At 52.1% G+C, this 17,581-nt stretch overlaps 1 protein-coding gene across 1 annotated transcript in view; it reads right to left on the reverse strand.

Moving 5' to 3' along the window:
- Positions 1-6,264: 6,264 nt before the first annotated feature.
- Positions 6,265-17,581, reverse strand: part of PREX1 (phosphatidylinositol-3,4,5-trisphosphate dependent Rac exchange factor 1) — a gene marked incomplete at its 5' end in the record, with an annotated part of 189,410 nt that continues 178,093 nt past the window's right edge. The window contains 11 exons of the mRNA XM_039912880.1: positions 6,265-7,264; positions 8,238-8,305; positions 8,446-8,548; positions 10,296-10,489; positions 11,536-11,593; positions 12,120-12,234; positions 12,322-12,465; positions 12,994-13,093; positions 15,445-15,662; positions 16,568-16,609; positions 17,247-17,375. Coding sequence (XP_039768814.1) covers positions 7,222-7,264; positions 8,238-8,305; positions 8,446-8,548; positions 10,296-10,489; positions 11,536-11,593; positions 12,120-12,234; positions 12,322-12,465; positions 12,994-13,093; positions 15,445-15,662; positions 16,568-16,609; positions 17,247-17,375 — 1,214 coding nt within the window. The remainder of the gene's footprint in view (positions 7,265-8,237; positions 8,306-8,445; positions 8,549-10,295; positions 10,490-11,535; positions 11,594-12,119; positions 12,235-12,321; positions 12,466-12,993; positions 13,094-15,444; positions 15,663-16,567; positions 16,610-17,246; positions 17,376-17,581) is intronic.

Genomic DNA, 17,581 nt, shown 5'->3' on the forward strand with positions numbered 1-17,581 from the left:
GCCAGACGCCCAGGCCCCCTCTAAATCCCCTCAGCTCCCCCAGGTCCTGAGAGTCTGGGATTCCTGGAGAGAAAATTGCCCTTCTCTCCCCTACCCGGGGCCGTGAGGTCCATGGGCTTTGATTACATATACCCCTGAGCTTAGCAGATTCCACAGTGGAAGCAGCGTGGCCTCGCGGAAAGAGCACGGCCACGGGGGTCAGAAGATCTAGGTTCGAATCCCCATTCTGCCCATTGCCCGCTCTGTCACCTTGGGCGATGCTCTTCATTTCTCCGCTTCCCCATCTGTAAAATGGGGATCCAGTGCCTGTTCTCCTCCTTACTTAGACACGAGAGACAGGGACCGTGTCCAGCTTGATCTCGTATCCACCCCCGCATTTAGTACAGTGCTTGGCACACAGTCAGCGCTTAAATACCATAAGCAGCCTTATCACTTCTCGGAATCTCTCCCCAGAGTCCAAAAGGCAGGACTCGGTGCACAGGGAGTCTAGAATAATGATAATAATAATGATGTCGGTATTGGTTAAGTGCTTACTACGTGCCGAGCACTGTTCTAAGCACTGGGGGAGATACAGGGTCATCAGGTCGTCCCACGTGAGGCTCACAGTTAATCCCCATTTTCCAGATGAGGGAACTGAGGCACAGAGGAAGTGAAGTGACTTGCCCACAGTCACACAGCTGACAGGTGGCAGGGTCGGGATTCGAACTCATGACCTCTGACTCCCAAGCCCGGGGTCTTTCCACTAAGCCTCAGCATTTACAGCGTGACAGTGTACTGAGCGCTGGGTGGATCCAAGCGAATCGCCTTGAATACATTCCCTGTCCCACGTGGAGCTCACCGTCTCAAACCCTATTTTGCAGATGAGGAAACTGAGGCGCAGAGAATAATAATAATAATGTCGGTATTTGTTAAGCGCTTACTATGTGCCAAGCACTGTTCTAAGCGCTGGGGTAGACACAAGGGAATCAGGTTGTCCCACGTGGGGCTCACAGTCTTAATCCCCATTTTACAGATGAGGTAACTGAGGCACCGAGAAGTTAAGTGACTTGCCCAAAGTTACTGGTGGTTTAGGATGGACTCTCTGGCTTCCCTTTCCCCTCTGCCCTCAGCCAGCCCCTCCAGAGGGCGGAGACAACCGTTCCGAGATCATCCCGCTTCCAAGGCTCCGCGTGAGTCTCCTCTGCGTAATGACAGAAGCGTCATCGGGGCCATATGGAATGGCACATCCTGGATGTGGGAGAACCTCTAATCAAAAACAGCAGCTCTGTGAGGCTACGCACGTTTGACCATAGACGCTGCACTAATTACCTCAGTACGGCAAGTGAGGGCACCGCCAAGAAAACGACTATCCTTGAGAGTCAGTTGCGAAACCCGGTCTCGACGGGACGGGGAGGCCAGTTACCATGGCTTGTTGCGGGCAAGGAACGCTCGGATCGGAGGGCAAAAAGATATTCGAGCCTAGATTTCTCGCTCAGAAAGAAGTCCTAAGGCAACCGAGGGGGAGATCCACTAGCGGCCAGAGTGGACGTGTCCATCGGGGTACACGACAAGTGCTCAATAAATACTATCGATTGATTCGGTTGGGACGACGTTAGGGTGGGGGCGACGCCTTCCGCCACGGTTGATAAAAATAATAACAGTGATAATAATAGTATCTGTGAAGTGCTTGCCGGGGGCCAAACATCGTACTAGGTATTAGGGTAAGATGCGGTAGAAGTATATCAGATACAGACCTTGCTCTACATGGGGCTCACAATCTAAGTGGAAAGGAGAAATGTATTTTTTAATGGCATTTGTTCCACGCTCGCCATGTGCCAGGTACCGAACGAAGCGCTGGGTAGGTACAAGCTAAACGGTTTGGACACAGTCCGTGTCCCACATGGGCTTCACGATCTCAATCCCCATTTTATAGATGAGGAAACTGAGGCACTGAGAAGTGACGTGACTTGCCCGAGGCCCGCTCAGGCGAGTGGCAGAACCGGGATTAGACCTCAAGTCCCTCTAGACTGTAAACTCTCTGTGGGCAAGGAAGATGTCTACAGACTCTGTTCGACTGATACACTGCATCCTCTCAGAAAATCGTGGATTCGAATCCCATCTCTGCTACTCGTCTGATGAGTGACCTTGGGTGAGCCACTTCAGTTCTCTCTGCCTCAGTTACCTCATCCATAAAATGGGGATTGAGATGGTGAGTCCATGTGGGACAGAGACCGCATCCATTCCGATTACCTTATATCTGCCCCAGCGCTTAGAAGAGTGCTTGGCACATAGTAAGCGCCTAACAAATACCGCAATTATTATTATAGGAGAAATAAAGCGCTTAGTCTGGCAAAGATGATTTCCAGGAGGCCTTTCCTCTTATATTCAGAAAGTGGCGCTCATCCCCTTCCATGGCTCGCATTCCAGTGAAGTGAAATGATTTGTCCAAGGTCACCCGGCAGACACGTGCTGGAGCTGGGATTAGAACCCGTGACCTTCTAACTCCCAGGCCCCTGCTCAATCCACTATGCCATACTGCCGTTCCAAGCGCTTAGTGCAGTGTTCCGCACACAGTAAGCGCTCAATAAATACGATTGACAGACTGCGGCACCGGCAAGGCGGGACCCAAAGCAGATGATGGACACCCCGGTTCTTACGCCCACAGCGCCATCTAGGGGATCTGATTAGCTTATATTTAAGCGCTTACTGTGTGCTGGACACTGTACTAAGCACCGGGGTAGATGCAAGTTACTCAGGCTGGCCACACTCCATGTCTCACATGGGGCTCACAGTCTTCATCCCCGTTTTTCAGATGAGGTAACCGAAACACGGCCAAGTGACTCCGGGCAAGTCACTTCACTTCTCTGTGCCTCAGTTACCCCATCTGTCAAATGGGGATGAAGACTGTGAGCCCCACGTGGGACAACCTGATGACCCTGTATCTATCCCAGCGCTTAGAACAGTGCTCTGCACATAGTAAACGCTTAACAAATACCAACGTTATTAAGGCGAAGTGACTTGCCCAAGGTCACCCAGGAAGCGAGGGGCGGAGCCGGGATTAGAGAAGCAGCGTGGTTTAGCGGCAAGAGCACGAGCCTGGGAGTCGGAGGACGTCGGTTCTAATCCCGGCTCGGCCACTCGTCTGCCGGGTGACTTTGGGCAGGTCACTTCACTTCTCTGTGCCTCAGTTGCCTCATCTGTAAAGTGGGGATTAAGACTGTAAGCCCCACGTGGGACAACCTCATTTCTTTGTATCTACCCCAGCGCTTAGAACAGTGCTTGGTACATTGTGAGCACTTAACAAATACCATAATTATTATGATCATTATTATTATTATAACTCAGGTCCTTCTGACTCCCAGGGCCATTCTCTATCCACTACCTTTATAGTCTTTCCCAGCGCCTAATATATAATTATACTTTTACCGCTTTTCTTCGCGCATACCCTATTACTGTCATTCTCGAGACTGGATTTGAAGTTTTGATTTGATTTGAAGATTTGAAGTTTCTTCTCGGTTTCTTCTTCTTTGTATCGCTGGAGGAGGCCCGGAGAGGGGGCCGTAGGAGAGGAGTGGATAAAAAAAAAGCAGCTCCAAACCGTCTGAAGGGTTTGGACGCGGGAACAGCGCTCTGCACACAGTAAGCGCTCAATAGATACGTCTGAATGAATGACTTCTTGGGGCTCCACCAAACTGGAATACGAGCTATGGAAGGGGACGAGCGCCACCTTCTGAATATGAGAAAAAGGGCCTCCTGGAAATCATCTTTGCCAAACTAAGCCCCTTATTTCTCCTATAATGATAATTTTGGCATTTGTTAAGCGCTTACTACGTGCCGAGCACTGTTCCAAACGCTGGGGTGGATAGATATAAGGTTGTCAAGTTGGACTAAGTCCATTTCTGACACGGGGCTCACAGTCTTCATCCCCAGTTTCCAGAAGCGGTAACTGAGGCCCAGAGAAGCCAAGTGACTTGCTCAAGGTCACACGGTAGACAAGTGGCCGAGCCGTGATTAGAACCCAGGTCCTTTTGACTCCCAGGCCTGTGCTCTATCCACTAATAATAATAATGTTGGTATTTGTTAAGCACTTACAGAGCACTGTGCTAAGCGCCGGGGTAGACACAGGGGAATCAGGTTGTCCCACGTGGGGCTCACAGTCTTAATCCCCATTTTACAGATGAGGTAACTGAGGCCCAGAGAAGTGAAGTGACTTGCCCACGGTCACACAGCTGACAAGTGGCAGAGCCGGGATTCGAACTCATGACCTCTGACTCCAAAGCCCGTGCTCCTTCCACTGAGCCACGCTGCTTCTCATGGCCAAGCTGCTTCCCTTCCCCAGAAATAATGAGCATTTCCAAGATGTCCAACAACTCAGGTGGCTACACGAGGAGTCAAATTTCTAATTAACAATATTGCCACGATAAACCAATCGGTGACAGAGCTTTCATTTTAACTTGCCAAAACAACCCTCTTGTGTGATCCGACACAGCCGTGCCCACGTCCTGCCTCCGGCCTCGAAATCCCCCTTCTTCTTCACATAAGACACATCATTCCTTCAAAACCTTATTAAAATCACAGCTCCTCCAAGAGCTCTCCCTCGACTAAGCTCTCTTTATCCTTATTCCCTCTCCCTTCTGCAATACCCTTACATTTGGATTTGTATCCTTTATTCGGCGCCCCCGCATTTACGTACATATCCGTAATTTATTTTTTGTCTGTCTCCCTGTCTAGACTGTAAGCTCCTTGTGGGCGGGGAAGCTGTCTACCAACTATGTTTTACTATCCTCTCCCAAGCTCTTAAGTGCTCAATAAATAGGATTGATTGATCCTGAGCAGTACCCAGTGCCCTGCACCCATTAAGCGCGTATCAATACCACTGATTGACCGACTGATCTCTGCCACAAGGGATCTATAAATTGCAGCGACACCATCCCTCTGATTCTTTGAGGTGTTCCCAGTTGGTCAGAAGAGCAAGCGAAAGAGCCAAAACAGGTCAAAGTTTGGGTCATATTTACGAAGCGTCTCGTACTCTCCCAATTATAACAGTAGCTGTGATATTTGTTCAGCACTTAGCCTGTACCCAGCACTGTTCTAAGCACTGCGGTAGGCACAAGAAAATCAGGTTGGATACGGTCCAAATGGGGATTGAGATTGTGAGCCCCACACGGGACGGGGACTGTGTCCAACTCGATTTGCTTGTATCCACCCCAGTGCTTAGTACAGTGCCTGGCACATAGTTAAGCACTTAACAAAAACAATAATTATTATTATTATTAAATGACGCTCCCTGTCGCTTCATCTGTCCCTGGGACCACCCCAATCCACGAACAAGACTGGAAACAGCTCCGGGAGAGCGAGCCCTGAAAGTATGAGAGATACGATCACGTCCTTAGGCCTCATCATATAAACCGACTTTTAATAAAAAAAATCTATCATGAATTGAATGAGAATAATCTGTACATGATCATGTAAACCAGTGCCCAATGCGACCATCCTCCAATCAGGTTCTCCGCTTTTCCCACGGTCCAGGCGGGATTTCCGCTTCTCTGAATAAACGTGTCTTCACGTCTCTTGGCTGGTTTAACCACCTTTGACCCGGTGGCTTCCAAATTCCTCCAGGCTCTGACTGCAGGAGCCAGCCTGGGAGGCTCAGACACTCCACAGGGATAGCTAACTTTGTCTGCGATCGGGAAAATTGGAAAACGCGGCTTAAGACGCAAAACTGCCCGCGATGCTGAAGCGGGACTTAAAAAAATAATACCTCTTCCAGCCACGGTGCTCACCGGGGCTTCTGAGTAAGAGACCCCTCCCCGCCACCTCCCCCCACCCCCCACCCCCCCCAGGAGGATTTGAAGGGGACACGGGGGGGAGATGACAAAGGAGAGGCCAGTGAATCCATCTCCCTTGGTAGTGCGCTTGGAGAGGCAGAGGGTTAAGACAGAACTGGAGGTTGTTAATGCCCTGTTCACAACCTGAAAATAAATAGAAACAAAACCGTCGCCTCCCCAACTCACTTTCCTCACGTTCACGTCTAGGGCCGGCAGTCTCAGAAGAGGCTAGAAAGTCATCCGTCGCTAAAGCTCGCAAACCAAGTACGATGCGATCCCAGTCGGTCACATCTCCTGGACTGGGATCACAGTTTCATCTAGCAACTTAAATAAACCGACGGTATTCCTTCTAATACTCATTACAGGCCAAACTATTCGTTACAGACAAAACCCACATTACCTACTCAATTCTCTGACCCTCCGCATATCTACCGATGAGAGAAAAGAGCAGATAACCTTTGAAGAGTCAATAATTTAGGGGCTTTTAGTAAAAAACAGGAATAGCTGAGAATACGTTGGTCCCGTGTTAAACAATATACCTTTTTAAATTTAAATCTCATATATATAATCCTGTGATCCAAAAACAGACATTTCACGCCACATAAATAAATTCGGCACAGTTCCTTCTGCCTTCATTGAGGAAAGTGGCAAAGCTCACGTAAATAATGATCATGTCAAATCCTTCCCGCTAAACGTCTCTGTATTTCCGGAATACATACAACAGCATTAGTTTTAAAAAAATGTTAATCCCAAACCTGAAAGCTAAATCGAAAGAAAACAGTAATGAACAGTTACTGAGGAATGTATTCTTGGCTTGGCAGCATTTAGAGTGTTGGTTTCTGATAAAGTTTCAGGGCTCCAGAATAAATACTCGTTCTCCTGTTTGAAGGAAACCAGACATCTGTGCTATTCACGGTTCCAAAAGTGCAGGTCAACAGACTCAAAGAGTGGTGTTGGCGAAAGGAATCTGATTCCTCCAAGCCGCCGATCAAATGATCCGGAGAGCTAAATAGAGACCAGGTGTGCGGCTGTCGGTAAAATCGTGCTTGGGCGCTTATGGCCTTCCTGGCTCTGTGGCCCAAGACCCGAAACAACAAGCCGGCGGGACAACCCGCCGCTGTTCCTCGATGGAAAGTCGCTATCCGTTCCCTCCGGCCAGACGGGTAGCTGGATTCCAGTTTCGGAAGTCCTCCCTGCTAGCCGGCGCGGACCCGGACAAGTCACTGCTTCTGGTGTGCGGGTTGACTCCGGGGATGCGGGCTGGGCTGGCCTCCAAGCAGTTCCTTCCGGCTATCAGCCCCAAGCCGAGGTCGGGCTTGGGCTCCGCCGGGAGAGCTCATTCTCGGGGGATCTCGTTGGGATGGGGCGGGGCGGATTCTCTGCAGATCACGAGGCAAGGATCTCCCTGGGATATTTACAAGTCTCCGTCTACAGGTGGCTGGCACAGCTTATAGATTCTGAGGAGGGGAACACAGAGAGGGATGGGTCAGTGGGGAATCGGATGGGATTTGGGCTCCGTGCCCAAGGGTGGGAGCTGGAGGAATAAAGCCTGGAAGCATCCGGTAACTCGGCCGCTCTGTTTCTCTCCAGGGCACAGTTCCAGGGGTAGGGGCTCTAGGCAATAAGCTTCTGTTAGCAACGGGAACTCTGAAGTATTACTTTGCCGATACGGGGGAAGAGGGCGAGAGTGCTGGGTTCACTCAGGCAACCCCAGCTTCATTTCCACCGCTGCTGCCCTCTGTTGATCCCACCAAATCTGGGCCATCACCTTGGGACCCCCTCTGATGCCCCAATACCACAAAAGGCAGTAGCTGAGAGAGGGGATGGGCAGGGAGGGTAGTTGAACACTGGCAAATGGTACTACCCAAAGTTCCGCCATCTTAAATGGGCCAAGAATACGTCTGTTATAACGTACTCTCCCAAGCGCTTAGTACAGTGCTCTGCACACAGTAAGCGCTCAATAAATACGATTGACCGATTGATTAAATCCACCCTTTTCTGAAAATGGGGAGCCAGGATCCCAGCCCAACTTTCCCTCCCCAAACCAGACCCAAGGGTCATCCCACACAAGGTGGATGGCAGCAGCCAATTCTCCCGGCCCTGAGTCCTCCTGACATATTCACGATCAGCTTGGGCAGCTCAAATAGGAAACTTGGGGAGAAGGGCTGGTCAAACTGCACCCTCCTGCTGTATTGGACTCTCCCAGGTGCTTAGCATAGTAAGCGCTCAGTAAATACCACTGATGGACTGATTGACACACTACTGGTGATTTAATTCTAGATCTCCTAAGAAAAGTGGCCCAGGGAAGTTTCAGCTGTGTGGCCATCTGGGGAAGGATGCCAAGATCCTCTCTGGTCCCAAAATGACAGAACAGGGACTGTGAAACATTGATTTCCCAAACGGGGCTGCGGTCCGGGAGAGGTGACTCACCGTGGGGCACTCTGAGGCATCTGATCCATGACTTTGAGATTTTTTGCCAAGATTTCCACTCTGGGCCCCTGGGGAGACAGAGAAGTCAGGGAGGGGAAAGGCCGGATTCGCCCAGGGAGGAAGGAAGGGGAAGCTCGGTCCAGGAACGGGAATCAACTCCCGGGCTTCATCACACCCCACGGCACGGGACACGGGGACTCACGCTCACCTGCTTCCTCATGATGTCAGTGGCCTGCATGATGCATTTGGGAAGCAGCCCGTGACTCCGGGACAAGATGGCGGCTTGCTCCAGAGACACGCTCAGGGTGCTCCTGGAGAAGGGTCAGGGAGAACTAATGAACAGGAAGCTCTTCGCAGGACCAATCCTACCCACGGATCCAGACCGATACCTCTCATCTCACTGCCCTACGGTAACACCGGCCACTGTCCTTCTGGCTCCGTGTGGTCACTTCTACTGCATCCAGTTGGCAAGGCACAGCCCAAAAGGGAGTACACGTACACATCACGTTTGCCCCTCACCACTCATTGTCTGGGATGCCGGTGGAGTCCTTAGCCACCCACCCAATCAGGACTTTCAGCTCATCTCATGGGTTTTAACCCAGGTTTTCCTCCCAAGTGGAGCAGTTTAGACGCAATGAATTCATAAAACTTACCAGGGATGGACCTAGACATCTCAGGGCTCAAATTACCAGCACCTAATTCCCTTCTGCTTGGACTGTGAACCCCATTTGGGACAGGACTGTGCCCAATCTAATAAACCGTATCTGCACCAGTGCTTAGAACAGTGCTTGGCAGACAGGAAGCGCTTACTGAATACCATAAAAAAAACCATCAACATCAAAGGTCCTTTTGCTCCCTCGGTCTTCAAAAATAGGTTCTGCCACGATACGGGGTCTCTATCTTCCTCCCAATAAGTGACAGAATCAAACACTTCCTAAGTCCTCACACTGGACCGGGGGGCTACAAACTATTCATTCATTCAATAGTATTTATTGTGCGCTTACTATGTGCAGAGCACTGGACTAAGCGCTTGGAATGTACAAATCGGTAACAGATAGAGACAGTCCCTGCCCTTTGACAGGCTTACAGTCTAATCGGGGGAGACGGACAGACAAGAACAATGGCAATAAATAGAATCAAGGGGAAGAACATCTCATTAAAACAATAGCAAATAAATAGAATCGGGGTGATGTACATCTCATTAACAAAATAAATAGGGACAAACTAGTCAGTCAATAGTATTTATGGAGCACTTACCGTGTGCAAAGCACTGTACTAAGCGCTTGGGAGAGGGCAATATAACAATAAACAGACACATTCCCTGCCCACAAGGAGCTGACGGTCTAGAGGGGGAGACAGACATTAATATAAATAAATTACAGATACAGACATAAGTGCTGAGGGGCTGGGAAGGGGGATGAATAAAGGGAGCAAGTCAGGGTGACACAGAAGGAGGAGATCGGCCTTCAGTAGGGTTTGGAATGTAGGGAGAGTAATTGTCCGATATGAGGAGAGAGGGCATTCCAGGCAAGAGGCAGGATGTAGCTAGCAGCGAGGAGCTAATGAGAAGCAGATTAGAGATTCCCCTGCTTAACTGTAAGCTTGTGTGGGCAGGAAATATGACTACCAATTCTCCCTCTAGCCCTAGCTCCCTCTAGACTGTAGGCTTATTGTGGGCAGGGAACATGTCTACCAAATCTGTTTTATTGTACTCTCCCAAGTGCTTGTACACCGCTCTAAGTTCTTAGTACAATGCTCTTCACGCAGTGTGCGCTCAACAAATACCATCAACACAATTGCTTGTAAGTAGTAAATATCATCTCAACAAATAACATTTATAAATACCATTAATAAAACTGACTGATTTTAAGTTCCTTGAGGGCAGGGAGTGTATGTGCCAACTCTAGTGAGCACCTATATGTGCTAGATTTAGTGCTCTGCACAGAGCGGAAGCTAGAAGTAAGTTGACCCCCTAATGTTTTTGTGGCTCTGAGCCCAGAGCCCAACAGAACTGACCACGCGGGCCAGCGTGGGGGGACGGGCCGGGGACGGTCTCACCTCTGCATGCCCGTGCCACACATGGTGAGCTGGCAGGCGCCCAGTCGGTAGCAGAGTTCCGAAGAAATGGGCAGCAGCCCTGCCCCGGGCCCGCTGGAGCTGCTGGAGCAGCTTGCCGCGCTGCTGGACTTGGTGTGGATGAAGGACTTCATCAGCCGGCATAGCTCGTCCAGGGCGTTGATGGGGCGGATCAGCTGTGCGGGGAAAAGCCAACATACACACACACACCCCTTTAGTGTGTAACCTCCAGCCTTTTCCAAACCTGTATTAAGCAGGGCCAGACAACTCCTAGAGCAACAAGCTATCGCTGCCCTCTGAAGCTGCCTGTCTTTAGAGAAGCACCGCGGAGAGGAGAGAGAGAGCCCAGGGCTGGGATTCAGAGCACCTGGGTTCTAGTCCCAGCCCTGCCACTTGCTCCTCACACAATAAGCACTCAGTAAATACTATGGATCGAATGATTGACTGACTGCCTGCCGTGTGATCCTGGGTAAGTCATTTAATTTCTCTGTGCCTCCGTTTCCTCTTCTGTAAAATGGGGATTAAACACACAATCTCTCTCTTATTTAGATTATGAGTCCCTTGTATCCGTGTCGGAAACAGTAGGGCTGTAACATGGCCTGCGCATTGTCTTTATTGCACTTTCTGGGTAGAGCAGACTGGGGAGCTGATGAAGGGAAGAAGGAAAGGGGGAAGAAGGGAAAAAAGGAGGAAGAGAGGGAAAATTTTTCACCATTTTCTGCAAGGACAGAGTAGCAGCACTGGATAATAATAATATTAATGGTATTTGTTAAGCACTTACTATGTGCCAGGCACTGTACTAAGTGCTGGAGTAGATACAAGAAAATCAGGTTGGGCACAGTTGCTGTCCCACAGTCTCAATCCCCATTTTACAGATGAGGTAACTGAGGCCCAGAGAAGTGAAGTGACTTGCCCAAAGTCACACAGCTGATAAGTGTAAGAGCCCGGATTAGAACCCACTACCTCTGACTCATAGCCTTAATCCCATTTTTCAAACGAGGCACAGAGAAGTTGAATGACTTGCCCAAGGCCACACAGCAGACAAGCCTTGGAGCTACGAGTAGAACCCTTGACCTTATGACTCCCAGGGCTGCGCTCTAGCACTACGCCATGCTGCTTCTCATACTCTCCTTCCCACTCCACGAGTGCCCCACCTCCCTCTGACCTCCAAAAAGGAGGAGGGGGCTGTAACTGACCTCCAGAAAGGAGGCCGGGACTGTACCTGGTCAATCTTCACTGCGGTGGTGTTGGAGTCGGTGGACCTCTCCAGGTAGAACGTCCTGCAAAAGAGCCAGGGCAGGGTCCGTTCCCGAGGGATCGCGCCTTCACCCCGGCTGTAGCGTCACCTCGACCCCCAGCCCCCGACTTGAGGTGGCTTCCCGCTGGAGGAGCGGGCTCAGTGCCACGGGGTGAGCCGACCCCCAACCCCGCTCGGTCCCGGTCTCCGGCTGGGCCTCAGAGCTGCCAGTCAGGGCTGGACGGGCCCCGAAGCCCGGCCCCTCCCTCCACGGCCACCCCTAAGAGGAACGCCCCGTTTCCGCCCTCCAAGGGTCCGCACGCCGCTGCCAGACAGATGGACGAGACCCCCAGACCCTTTCTGAAAAACCAGCACGTGAGAACGTGGCCTAACTTTGTGAGAAAGAGTCCTCTGTGAAAAAAAGAGTCCTCTCCTCTCCTCAGTTCTCTCCCCCAGCCTCAACCGAGGGGCCGATCCGCTCGAGAAGCAGCTCGTGGGGGCGGCTAGGGACGGAAGAGGGGTTGAGGGTGGGGAGGTGGGTGGAAGCTGGGGTGGTAGGGGGCTGTCACCTGAGCTTGCGGTAATACTGCTGCACCTTCTCCAGGGACTGTGCGTTGATTTCCTGCTGGAGCTCCTCCAAGGAAGAACCCCCCAAGTGCGGTTGGGCGTCCAGGTTTTCCAAGGCTGCGGAGAAACCGCCAACCGGCCCGTGAACCACAGACCACCAGTCCGGGCTCGACGCCGTGGGAAACCCTCTCCCTCTGCCCGTACCTTTGGTGAACAACACCGAGTGCAGTTTCAAACTGCCCCCGTTCTCCAGCCGCACGGGCAGCTTGGAGAAGTGGTAGCTGTCCAGGTAAAAGATGATCTTCAGGGCCTGCCGGCTGCCTTCTATGTGGTAGAAGATGTGAGTGTCTGGAGGGGCAGAGAGAGGGGCGGATGGAGAGCGGACCCTGGCCGGGCAGAGCCCGACGAGGGGCTCGGCTGAATGACCCTCCTGCGGCACCGGGGTGGCTTCTGCTGCCCCGTGATCCCGGCGTGGGTCACGGCAGTGGGTACGGAGGGCCATCTGCCAAGAGGAAAGGCACTTTCTGGGGTCCAGGAGCCCCATCCTCTAAGGTCTGCCCCACTTCAAAGCCTTTTCGCGATTGCTTCCCCAGTCCCGAATGCAGGTCAGCCCCTGGGGCCAGCTCCTTGGCTTCCACAGCTGTAAGACAACAGGCCGGACTCCTGAAGGAGTTTGGGCCTTCTCCTTTCCTGGAGATATTAAGAAGGGTACAGAACCCCACTGACCTGCGTTGCATAGGGTCAGTAGCGCCTGGACGCAAGCGGAAAGCTGGGATGACCCTCCCTGGCCCCGTGCAAACACACCACCCCTCACCCAGTCCCCAAGGATCTCCCTGCCGGCCAGAGTAAGGAAAAGGGCCGTCGGGGAACACTTACTGGCTACAGAGTTCTCGTCCATCTGCTTAAAGTTGATGGTGACGTTGTCCAGGTCCGATAACGTGACCCGGATATCCTCCAGCCTCGTGAGCTCCTCTTTCTGCAGGCGGAGACGAGAGAGGGGTCTCAGGATGAGGGGGGGGGAGTTAGATAAGAGTTCACTAGTACCCCCGCTTTGTTTTCCTTTAAACCCTCCGCCTTAGACTCTCTCCAGTAGATACAGTTAGAGATGAGCCGGGTTTGGGCACGGGACGTGTCTATCCGCTCTGTTTACCGGACTCTCCGAAGCGCTCAGTACCCACCCAGCCCGACCTACTGGTAGTGGCCTGGGTTGGCCACTACCTAGGGTGCCTATCTGCCCGGCGCCTACTCTGGGAAGGGCAGAGCCTGTTCTCGGGGGCGGCTTCCGGCTCCCCCGCGGGGAATCCTGGCCCAAGAGGGCTTGCAGAAGAGCCTGGTTTTGCTCAGCTCATAAGAGCAGTATCTGACCAGCAGAGGGCAGGGAAAGCCCATTTTTAAGACCAAGGCAGCCTTTGCTAATAGCTGCTCTAATAATAATAATAATAATAATAATAATAATGGTATCTGTTAATCCCTTACTATGTGCCAAGCACTGTTCTAAGTTCTGGGGTAGATACAAGGTCATCAGGTTGTCCCATGTGGGGCTCACAATCTTCATCCCCATTTTACCGATGAGGTAGCAGACACAGAGAAGTTAAGCGACTTGTCCAAGGTCACACAGCTGGCAAGCGGCGGAGCCGGGATTAGAACCCACGACCTCTGACTCCCAAGCCCGGGCTCTTTCCGCTGAGCCACGCCGCTTCTCTCATCATCTTCTTCGTCCTCCTCCTCCCATCTGCGGCATTTAAGCGCACAGCCGTATTTAAAAAAAAAAAAAATTTTCACGCATGTCTCAGCATAGTGTAGCGGCTAGAGCACAGGTCTGGGAATCAGAAGGTCATGGGTTCTAATCCCAGCTCCGCCACCTGTCCGCTGTGACCTTGAGCAGATCACTTCACTTCTCTGTGCCTCCATTACCTGATCTGTAAAATGGGGATCAAATCTGTAAGCCCCACGTGGGACCGGGACTGTGTCCAACCTGATTTGCCTGTATCCTCCCCAGCGCTTAGTATAGTGCCTGGCACATAGTAAGCGTTTAGCAAACACTATTAGTATTATTATTATTCCCTTCTAGACCGTAAGCTCCTCGTGGGCGAGGCACATGTCTACAGTATATCGTACTCTCCCAAATGCTTAGTGCAGTGATCTGCACATAGTGTGGGCTCAATAAACACCATAGATTGATTGATTAATTGATAGTTAGGTGACACGATCTGGGGCCTAGCCTGGGCAGGCAGCACGAGGGAAGGAGAGAGGGACGGTGTGAGAGAAGGAGGGAAGAAAGGATGGCCAGACTGATGAATGGATGGAGAGAAGGTCTGGCTGGTGAGTGGCAAGGGAGAAGCTTGTTCTTACTCCCTCCTGCCTGCTTCTAAAATCCCCTCACTGTGTTCTTTCGGAATCTAGTTCTCTGTCCTCTTCTCTTCCTGGGGAGTGAAGGAAACTGCAACGGACTCTCACTTGGCTTGAGGTTGCTCTTGGGGGTTCCTATCTATCAATCAATCAGTGGTATTTATTGAGCGTTTACTGTGGGCAGAGCACTGTATTATGCACTTGGGAGAGTACAGTACAACAATGCAATGGTCACATTCCCTGCCCACTATGAGCTTACGGTCGAGAATTTACTCTCCTACCAGAACCCAGCCCACCCGCTTCGTTCGTCTAATGCTAGCTAACCTTCTCATTATTCCTCGATTTCGTCTACCTCGCCCACAACCTACCTCCGAGCTGGAATGCCCTCCCTCCTCATATCAGACAGATAATTGCTCTCCCCCACTTCAAAGCCTTATTGAAGGCACATCTCCTCCAAGAAGCCTTCCCTGACTAAGCCCTCCTCTCCTCTTCTCCCACTCCCTTCTGCGCCACTCTTACTTGCTCTTTCCTTCATCCTCCCTCCCATCCCCACGGCACATATGTATATATCTGTAATTTATCTATTTACTCTTTTATATTAATGTCTGTCTCCCCCTCTAGACTGTGGACAGGAATGTGTCTGTTTATTGTTATATGGTACTCTCCCAAACAGTCAGGACAGTGCTCCGCACACAGTAAGCGCTCAATAAATATGATTGGATGAATGGAGGGGAGGACAGGCATTAACAGAAATAAATTACCGGTAGGTACATCGGTGCTGTGGAAATCTCCCTCTTGTTCAGAAATCTTACCTGCTTCTAGATGTTCTCGGGCAGCCTCTCCTGGGGTGGGGGCTGGGATGGGAGGAAGGATGGGAACTAGGCAAGGCCCTGACCCTTGACCCCACCCCTTATGGGATCAAGCCCTGTTCCTCCAATGCACCGGGCCCCTCCCCCGGCCCCAGCTCCTCAGTCTTACCACTCCGGGGCACAGCAGCGACTGGAAGTGGAGCAGGACCCCGGTGGCGGCGATCTGTTCCAGCCACTTGCGGCTGGCATCCCTGCTGCTCTCCTCGTACTCGCCGTTGTTGTTGTAGCGGTAGTTGAGGGCGGCCAGCAGCTGCTCGGAGAGGGTGCAGATGGCCGCCACCAGGGACTGGCAGAAGATGGCGTCTCGCCGCAGCTGCAGGTCCGTGTCTGCCCGGGGCGAGAGGGTCCGGGGGGAAGCCAGGCTCAGGCCCGGTACTCTCCGACCGGACTCGAGCCCCGGCTCCCTCAGGTGGCGGCCGGGACCCAGGCGTCAGGCCGGGCCCTCGGACAGGAGGGACGGGATGGGGGGACGGCGTCTCTCCTTTTGGCCAAGAGGCTGGGGGGCTGGGCTGGGCGAGGCCTGTTCTGGGCTCCAGGTTTGGGGAGGGAAAGATGCTCCTCAAGGCAGTCCCAGAAGCCGCCCCCCAAGAGCAGAATCCAGCCCCTCCCCAGCAAACTCCAACCCTTAAAAGCACCCCGCGGGGATTGAGAGAAGCCACATCTGTGGGGAAGCAGGGCAAAGGCCCTCACAGCCGTCGGAATTCTGGACCACAGCGGGAAAGCCGTCAGCGGCAAGGGAGCTGGGAGAAAACAGGGGGAGCGGGGAAGTTGAAGGAGTGGGACTTCCACATTCTGCAGTGCAGGGAAACTGAGGAAAGCAGCTTGACCTCGTGGGTTAGAAAGCATGGTCCTGGGAGTCAGAACGACCTGTGTTCTAATCCTGGTTCTGCCACTTGTCTGCTGTGGGACCTTGGGCAAGTCACCTCGCTTTTCTGTTCCTCAGTATCCTCATCTGTCAAATGGGGATTAAGACTGTGATCTCTATGTGGTCCGCGTCCAACCCGATTAGCTTGTATCTACCCCAGCGCTTAGTACAGTGCCTGGCACTTAGTACAGTGCCAGGGACAGGAAGCTGCTCTCTACATCAGGCCTTCAAGGCAGAGAAATACGGGCCTCCTCCTAGGTGTAGGATTTGAAACGCAGGCTCGCGGGAGCAGGCTTTCGTGTTCCAGAACTTCCGGAGGCATGTAAACACCTGGACACGAGGAGACCATTATACCAACACCTCTTACCTGTGCATCTCAGCAGAGCCAGAAGGAGCTGGTTCTTCCCATCTGGGAGAGAAGAAAAACAATAATAAGCACAGTGGTATGTGTCGAACACTTCCTATATGTTCACTTGTCCTCCCTGCTAAGATCGGGAGCCCCACGTAGGGCAGGGCCGGTGTCCAGTGTCATTATCCTGAATCTACCCTAGTACTTAGAACAAATACCACTGGAAAAAAAGGAATAATAATAATTGTGGCATTTGTTAAGCACTTACTATGTGCCAAGCGCTAGGGTTGGATACAAGGAAGTCGGGTTGGACCCGATCCATGTCCCACCTAGGCTTACGTCTCAATCCCCATTTTATAGATGAGGTAACTGAGGCACTGAGAAGTTAAGTGACATGCCCGAGGTCACACAGTAGACAAGTGGCGGAATGGGAATTAGAACCCCCAGGCCCTTGTTCTAACCACTACACCACGCTGCTTCTCCCTAGGAAGCAAGACGGCCTTCATTCCTCCTCCCACTGCCCTTGGTAGCCCAATCATGATCCTGAAGCAGGAAACTTGACAGATGCTTGCCAAGGAGACACAAAGCCGGGCCCTTGGAGAAATCGAAGATCCCAACGTGGATCCCATCCCTTCCAGCCCACACTGAACTATCCTCCCTCTGGGGACTCCGTTGTGAGATAGCAGGCGTCGCTGACCGTCCACGTATTTCTGGATGCTTTCCACCAAGGTTTTGATGGTGTTGGGAAGGTTCCAGGGGTCCTCCTGGATGCTCTGCTGGATCATCTGTCGGCAATGACTCGTCCACTCCTCTTTCTGCTTAAATTCTGCAAGGAGAAGTAGACGGTGGGCCACAGCGGTGGCCAGGACCAGGGAGGCTCCCCGGTGGTCCCGGGGAGACAGAGCGGTGGCTAACCCCGAACCTCGAGGGAGCCGCTCGGAGGAGGATGTCTGAGGACGGTCCCCGAGACCCCTCTCAGGATCGCTGCCCTACATGGTGTAGTTTCACAGAGGGCGGAGGGGAGAGGGCGAA

The sequence above is a fragment of the Ornithorhynchus anatinus genome, chromosome 8 (genome assembly GCF_004115215.2).
Source record: "Ornithorhynchus anatinus isolate Pmale09 chromosome 8, mOrnAna1.pri.v4, whole genome shotgun sequence".
NCBI classification, from domain to species: Eukaryota; Metazoa; Chordata; class Mammalia; order Monotremata; family Ornithorhynchidae; genus Ornithorhynchus; species Ornithorhynchus anatinus.